Source organism: Garra rufa, chromosome 1 (genome assembly GCF_049309525.1).
Source record: "Garra rufa chromosome 1, GarRuf1.0, whole genome shotgun sequence".
NCBI classification, from domain to species: Eukaryota; Metazoa; Chordata; class Actinopteri; order Cypriniformes; family Cyprinidae; genus Garra; species Garra rufa.
This window is the reverse complement of record NC_133361.1, coordinates 16,375,476-16,383,528: the sequence shown is the minus strand read 5'-3', so window position 1 is coordinate 16,383,528 and position 8,053 is coordinate 16,375,476. Positions and strand designations below refer to the sequence as shown.

The 8,053-nt window shown below is 38.1% G+C and overlaps 1 protein-coding gene across 1 annotated transcript; it reads left to right on the top strand.

Annotated features, from left to right (window-relative positions):
• The first annotated feature begins 3,896 nt into the window (after window positions 1-3,896).
• LOC141343481 (nuclear factor 7, brain-like) lies at window positions 3,897-7,794 on the top strand. The gene is made up of 6 exons (XM_073848047.1): window positions 3,897-4,292; window positions 4,513-4,608; window positions 4,839-5,069; window positions 5,144-5,166; window positions 5,248-5,366; window positions 7,310-7,794. Exons 1-6 carry the CDS (start codon window positions 3,897-3,899, stop codon window positions 7,792-7,794), a joined length of 1,350 nt encoding a protein of 449 aa, XP_073704148.1.
• Window positions 7,795-8,053: the final 259 nt, after the last annotated feature.

The following is an 8,053-nucleotide window of genomic DNA, read 5'->3' as shown; positions in this document are numbered from 1 at the left end:
CATGGCTCCGGGGCGGTCGGTAAAAGCCTCCTTTAGCGATCTGATGTGTTTTTGTAAGAAAAATATCCAGATTTAAAACGTAAGAATCACTTTAATCTAGTTTGCGTGACAGGGCGGAACGCAGTCTACGCTGTTTGCCAATCACAACGCAGTGGGACTTCTGACCAATCACAACACATTTGGTTTTTCGGAAGGTGGAACCCGGAACTAATCGAGCCGTTTGTGTCAGCCTCAGGAGAAAACTATTGTAATAATGTAAATTATGTGGAAAAATTATGCGTTTTTCGAACCACCAAGCATGAGAGCATGTTCAAGTACACCCCCAAAACAAAATAAAGACTTTGTAAAAGAGCATAATAGAACCCCTTTAACCTTCACAACCTTCATCACTTTGGGCAGTTGGATCAGCTGTGTTATTCTTTATTTTTAATAACCTTTCTTGACGTTATAGCAGGGGTGCCCAACCCTGTTCCTGGAAATCTACCATCTTACAAAGTTCAGCCCCAACCCTGATCAAACACACCTGAACCAGCTAATTAATCCCTTAGGTAGCACTTGGACTGAAACTAAAGTTTGCAGGTAGGTAGATCTCCAGGAACAGGGTTGGACACCCCTGCATTAGAGACATACACTCCTACAAATAAATTTGCTTCAAAAGGTTCTTCATAGCGAAGCCATAGGAGAACCAATTTTAGTTCCACAAAGAACCATTCAGTCAAAGGTTCTTTGATGAAGCATCTCTTTCTTTCTTTTTTTTTTTAATCATCTGAAGAAGCTTCTTTAACCACAAAGAACCTTTTGTGTAACAGAAAGGTTCTTCAGGTGTTAAAAGTTCTTTATGGAACCATTTATACAAAAGTTCTTCTATAGCATTGTGATGCATCTTTATTTTTAATAGTGTAAGGTCCACTCACATTTCTCTCTATTTCAAATTGACTGTCCATCCCAAATAGCACACGCACGTCCGCAAGATGTCTGTTAAAGATCACTTGATCTGGAAAGCATCTGCTGTGTGCAAACATCTGACAGATCAGATTTCAGTTTTACATCATGAACATCTAATAGACATCTATTTGACATCTGACAGGAAACTGTAATAATTGCATTATTTAGTCATATTATTCGACTGGTAATTGGACTTGGATGGCGTTTGCTCGCTAGATGCGATGTAAGTCATGCCTTTTATCTTTTTCCCTGTTTGTTATTTCAAAGTCCTGTCACTGAAGCGTTGTGGGCAACTACACAGAAAGTAAGTGAAACAATGCAGTTTAACTTGAGGCAGTCGTCTGTGTCCTAGCACAATGGTTTGTGTAGATGATTCAGTTACACAATGGTTTCAAGTAAATTATGAGTCTTTATAAGTATTAAACTTTATAAGTGGTACTGTTATGCACAATATTAAAATTGACAAATATATTGTCAATGTAGGAGCTAAATCTAATATGTTTGGTTACTAAGTTGTTTGATCCCGGACTAATTAGGTTGACACGCATTCTTACTCTGATTGATGTTATGTTGTTACTTCCTCTAGAATCTCTCCTTCAATGAACGAGAAGACTATTTCGTTGCATCATCATTGCTAGTTTATTGGCTCCACAAAACACCTTAGTGCATAATATCCAATTCCATTTCCAAAGCTACAGCGGTCAAAAACCTTGGCTCAAACACCCACCTACCACAGTAGGAAGGCTACCTATATACTTAAATCACAATTAAATTCACAGCGCCACCCAGTGGTCGTGATAATAACAGCATGTCATCCTAGGTACACATTTGGCTCCTACAGTCAAACCATTATAATTAGTTTTTTTTTTAAAAAGAATGGTCTATGAGTAATTAGTATTTGCATAAGAGTTACTTATTCTATTGGACTTTATTGAACTTTATGAAAATGAATTTATATGCAATTTCTTACTATAAGTCTTTAAACTGAGATCTATCCTGTGGCTCCCTCCTGTGGACAACATTAGTAGTTGTTGTTTTTTTTTTTTTTGAATGATTACAAATGTTTGATTGCTTTACTGATAATACACCCAAACTCAAATTCACTGATTTGGTATTTAGTCCTGCTATTTCCGGCTCATGTAGCGATGATATTAATGCAACTGTTGACCAGTTTTCTCTGATGTGCATTGCACCCCTTCCCTCTAGGATCTTTCTTATGGGGTCTATCACCACTATCTTGAACCTTGTCTGTGTTTAGGATGATATTATTTGTGGGTGAGTGTTGGACTCCCCTCTCTCCCCGAAACCCATCTCTGATCCATTTTCATTGGTAAGCATTAGTTTCTTCGCTTTTGGGAATTCTGGTCTATTGAGACTGTTCTTTGTATGCTGTTACTAATAAAAGCGAGGCTGCCCCTCTGGTTTCTATGGCTTAAAGCCTAGGCATAATGACAGATGAGGGACCTAATTTGCTACCGTATGCCAGTATTCCCTTAAAGTTAATGTCTAGATTAGAATACAAGGCTAGTGTTACCAGACCTTTGAGCTCAACTGTTGGGACGGGACTTGAATCGTCTAAACTGATAAGGTAGTGAAAGTTTAAAAATGAGACTTTCCTTGCATAGGGCATAAAGTGAAGATAGTGGACAGAGGAAATATTGTCAGTATAATAGGGGATTTATGACTCCACCAGCTAAGTTAAATCGTTATTTGAATGCTTGAGAATGTCTTGAGTTACAAGTGTAACAATGGTGTCCTGAGAGGAGAACAAGACACTGTCTCGTTGCCATGCTTCGGGTCTATACTTGTTTATGTCGCCTTCAAACAAAGAAGTTGATGTATACTACAGATGCCCTGTTATACTAACGTGGTAGTTATGTTGCAGACTGTTGTCGGCCAGTGACATTGTCATGTTTAATCGCAAGCTTCAGAAACTATATTTATGATAAAGTTGTTGTCAGATGTCATTGGTGATTTCAAATATGAAATTTAATCGTTAGCTTGGAGAACAGTTTTGGTGAATTTGATGTTTCCCTATTCAAAGAGATAGGAGCTGCACTTGCATTCCCCAAGAGGCATTTCAAAGATGGCTGCAGAGTGAAATGACTTAATGACTTGCCTTAAAGGGACTTTGGGTAGGTTTAGGTGTAGGGCAGATGGTACGTTCATAGTCATAGCTCCTCTCAACAGACATTTATGTAACATAATGGACATCATTTATCCATTCATCTGTTCCAGGGGAAAAAAAACAGACACTTTTAGTGCCACTTGGTGGACATTTCACATTGAATATGTCACAAAATGTACATAGCGGTACATATTTCACATCTTGTGAAAAAAATCCTACAGGTAAATTTTCCTCATGAGATCTCTGACACACACAACTCAGAAAAAGAATAGGAATAACAATATGAGATGTTAGTTTAGAATCGTTTCTTGAACTTGTTGGAATCAAACCTGGAATCAAGTTGATTTTCATATGTCTTTGCTGTGCTGAAATAGTTCTGTTTGATGCCTGTGACAAATAAAGTGCAATAAATAAAACAAAAATAAAGAGTCTTGAGTCTTTTTATTGTAAGTAGTTCTGTTTTTCATTGTTGTGTCTAGCATTATACTTTTTTAGGTTTCACTGTAAGTTCATTTTGAATGCATTGTGTTAACAATGAACCAGAAGAAATCCTGATGTCGTCTGACCTGTTTTCACACAAAGCTGTTTAAAATTAACAGTCTTACAACACTTACCAGGAAGAGACTGGCTTGTTATTTTTCCTTTCTTTCATACTGACCCTCTCCTATCTTGACAAATGCAAAAAAAAAAAAAAAAACTGTCAGCGATCAATGAAGAGTGAAAAAAAAAAACCTTTTCAAGAAGGATTTTGGCACAGCTTTCTGAAACCATTGTTCAGAAAATGAAAAGGAAATTTTAGATTGCTGGAGCGCAAGTCGTGTAAATGGCGTCACTTTCAGAAGATGATTTTTCTTGTCCTGTGTGTCAGGAAATTTTCAACGATCCTGTTGTTTTATCATGTAGTCACAGTGTCTGTAAAGAGTGTCTTCAACAGTTCTGGATAATCAAGGAAACTCAGGAGTGTCCTGTCTGCAGGAGAAGATCCTCTAAAGATAACCCTCTTCCTAATCTAGTTTTAAAAAACTTGTGCGAGTCGTTCCTGAAGGAGAGAAATGAGAGGCGTTCATCAGGATCTGAGGAGATCTGCAGTTTACACAGTGAGAAACTCAAACTCTTCTGTCTGGAGGACAAACAGCCGGTGTGTTTAGTGTGCAGAGATTCACAACAACATGAAAATCACAAATTCAGACCCATCAGTGAAGTTGTTTCATCATATAAGGTAAGAACAATGTCTTTGGTTTTACCCTGCTGTGAGAAAATACTCTTGTTTTTTGTGTGACTCATACTAAATAGTTTTAGACTGTCAAATGAAACACAAAAGAAAAGAAACCAGAGTAAACACACCTTTTGAACACTTCACACAAACAGTGTCTTCACACAACAGAAGAAATGTCACTATAATCTGGTATTTTATATATTTTAATTTTAATCAACTCCAGGGAGAGCTCAGTACAGCACTGAAGACCTTACAGGAGAAACTTGAACGCAATGAGAATAATAAAAGTGAGTTTGAGAAAACAGTTCAACACATCAAGGTGAGGAAACAGAAAAGAGTCCTGTTCTTTGCAGTTGTAGGATCACTACACATAATTATGATTTGTTATATTCCATGTAATGGAGAGTTCATTTAATTATTTTTGAATTTTCAAGCAAAAAATCCATGTCTGGAGTGACCTATAATATGTCAGTATCTGAGTTTATATCTGATATTAATGTTGTGAAGTGAGTCTTTAAGATGATTGAAGTGAATGTGATTTGATTTTAGTCTCAAGCTGATCACACAGAGCGTCAGATTAAACAGCAGTTTGAGAAGTTTCATCAGTTTCTCAGAGATGAAGAAGAAGCTACAATCACTGCACTGAGAGAGGAAGAGGAGCAGAAGAAGCAGATGATGAAGGAGAAGCTGGAGGAGATCAACAGACACATCTCAGCTCTTTCAGACACAATCAAAGACACGGAGGAGATGATGAAAGACAATGACGTCTGCTTTCTAAAGGTCTGATTTCAGATCATTGATTGATTGACTGATTGATTGAATTGTTGATGATCAATTGTGTGTTTGTTCTGCAGGAGTTTCCAGTCTCAATGGAAAGGTGAGTGATCTGCTGGTGTCTCTGGTCTCTCTGCTTCTGATCCAAAGCCACTGCAGTTCTGACTCCTGAATGTTTTTCCAGAGTCCAGATCTCACAGCCGGATCCACAGACGCCTTCTGGAGCTTTGATTCATGTGCCACGTTACTTGGGCAACCTGTCCTTCAGAGTCTGGAAGAAGATGCAAGACATCGTCCAATATAGTAAGTCTTTAGAGCATCTTAACTGTGTTTTTTAAAAAGCATCGTAAGCTGAGTTGATCGTAGTGACCATTTGTGGCATTCTTTTGGAAAATGCAGCCCTGTGGTCTTACACATACAGACAGAAAAATCACCAGTACTACTTAAACAGATATTTTTATAAACAGTTTTTCCTCCATTTAAAAAGAAATCCTGTCCAATCATGCCAAACCAACAGATGGCGATATAACCCTAACTGTAAAGCCATGTCTGACAATCAGAAACATGAGCAATGAGTTCACTTCGACATCACGAGTCAAAATCTCCAGGTTCACCAGCTACATGACAACACTGCAACTGGCTTTTCTAAAAATCTTCACCTTAGCAGAAGTTTTCAAAAAGGTTCGGTATCAGTGACCTAAAACTGTGTTTTCATGTAGACAAAAAGCCAAACCACACAGAAAAAGCTGCAGTTTTGAAAATAACTGTTTGTGACAGGTCCTTAAATTAACACTACTCAATGTTCATAGGGGACAACAAGCAGAGTGTTAACAGTAACACTGAAGCAGTGTTGAAGTTAATTGAGTAATTAAGTGACTACATAAGTGATGATTTAGCATTGATTATGAACACCTGCTGAATCATTTAAAGGAACCGTATGTAGGATTGTGGCCAAAACTGGTACTGCAATCACTTTCAAAATACTGTAGAACGGTGTATCCCCTCCCGCTCCCCCCTGACTCGAGGTTGCCAGCTAAGCTACAGGAGTAGGCTGCTACGGCCGACCGCGGAAAATCCACTGTGTACGGAAGCAAAGTTAGCCAAACATAGATGAATCTTACCTGTCCAGGAGAAAATAAGCAACGTTGGCGTCTGTCTTCAAATTCTTCTCCGTTTTCAGCCGTCTCCATCTTTCAAAGGCATCTCCTATACCAATCCTTGTTTTATTTCGGACTTTGTCACAACGTATTTCTGATTCATAACAAGGTCTTTTAGGTTTCGTAACGTTATACATGTTTTATCCGACTCGTTCGTATAGCTGCAGCTGTAACAGAGCTGGCAACCCCAGATCACAAAACTCTACTGACTTCGTGATTGGTAGATAGCTGGAGGGTGGAGCCTCAGAGCAAAACACAAAACGACAACAATAACATCAGTTGAGGGCTGCAACTCTCACTTTTAAATGACAATATCCTGGCCGGACCACTGTTGTCAGTGATATAAGTATTTGAAATGAACATGATTTCTTAATGTCTAGTGACATGTCAGGGCCATTTTATGATTAACTGACATAAATTTCTTACATACAGTTCCTTTAAAGAAAGAGAAATACAAGATCTACAAATTACTTTAAGCCACAGCGTTAGATGAAATAAACATCTAAAGACGTCAAGGCCCGGTTTCACAGACAGGACTTAGAATAAACCAGGATTAGGCCATAGTTCAATTAGGACATTTAAGTAATTTTTTATAAACTTGCTTAGAAAAAAACATTACTGATGTGCATCCTGAGACAAAGCAAAGGCAGTGATATATTTTAAGATCAGTCAGTGCAAGTTTCTTTCAGTTGAAACAGCTCAGATTTACATTTTAGTCTAGGATTAGGCTTAAGCCTTGTTAGTGAAACAGGGGGTATATCTGTCAAGATCTCAGCAGAAGGAGGGTCATGTTTAACTTTCTTGTTCCGTGTGCTGTGAGATCTTCAAGGATCCTGTTGTTTCTGATTGAAACTTTTTTTTTTTTTTTTTCAAAATATCAATTTTGAATCAACAATTAATGTTTGTATCTGATGCCATTAAACGCTAATAATAAAAATAAATGTGTAACTGATAACACTGACAGTGATCAGAGGACAATGTCTGATATGTTTAATCAATAGAACGAGTGTCATAATTCATAATAATCTGTGTTCACTCTTGATTATTATATGAACATCAGAATTAATTGTGTTGATTGTGTCTCATCAGCTCCTGTGATTCTGGATCCCAATACTGCATATCCATGGCTTGTCCTGTCTGATGATCTGACCAGTGTGAGAATCAGTGGGAACAAACAACTGCTTCCTGATAATCCAGAGAGATTTGACTATTTTGACTGTGTTCTGGGTTCAGAAGGTTTTAACTCAGGAACACACTGCTGGGATGTGGAGGTTAAAGAGTGTTCATCCTGGAGACTTGGAGTAACTACAGCATCAAACCAAAGAAAGGGACCTAATTTCTTTAACACTGAAGTCTGGAGTGTGTGGTATGGATGGTCTAAATGGGCTGGTTTTCATGTTAATCAGAAGCTTGATCGTGTGAGAGTGAATCTGGACTATGGCAGAGGAAGGGTGTCATTCTCTGATCCTGTAACTAACACACATCTACACACATTCACAACTACCTTCACTGACACTGTCTTTCCTTTCTTCCGTTGTTATCCCTCTCTGAAGATCTTACCGTTCAGTAGTTAGTAACTGTCACAAGAGTAGATCTAGATCTTCCTGCTTTCATTGTGTTTCAATAGAGATGTAATGATGCACCCCGAGCCAGTTGAAAATAAATAATTTATGACGATTCAAAATGATGCAGCAGTGCAGTTGTGGGTAGTTTATATGAAAGTATCTCAGAAGGGAATTGACTGTCTTTAGGGGTGCGTTTCTCAAAAGCTTTGTTAGCCATCTATGTTCGCAAGTTGTTAACAACATAGTTCAACAATTGGGTGTTTCCCAA

Bases quoted from the DNA above. Each gene is read 5' to 3' on its own strand.
- LOC141343481 (XM_073848047.1), top strand. From the start codon at position 3,897: ATGGCGTCACTTTCAGAAGATGATTTTTCTTGTCCTGTGTGTCAGGAA. The intron at 5,070-5,143 runs GTCTGATTTCAG...TTTGTTCTGCAG, and splicing joins ATGACGTCTGCTTTCTAAAG to GAGTTTCCAGTCTCAATGGA. The intron at 5,167-5,247 runs GTGAGTGATCTG...ATGTTTTTCCAG, and splicing joins TTTCCAGTCTCAATGGAAAG to AGTCCAGATCTCACAGCCGG.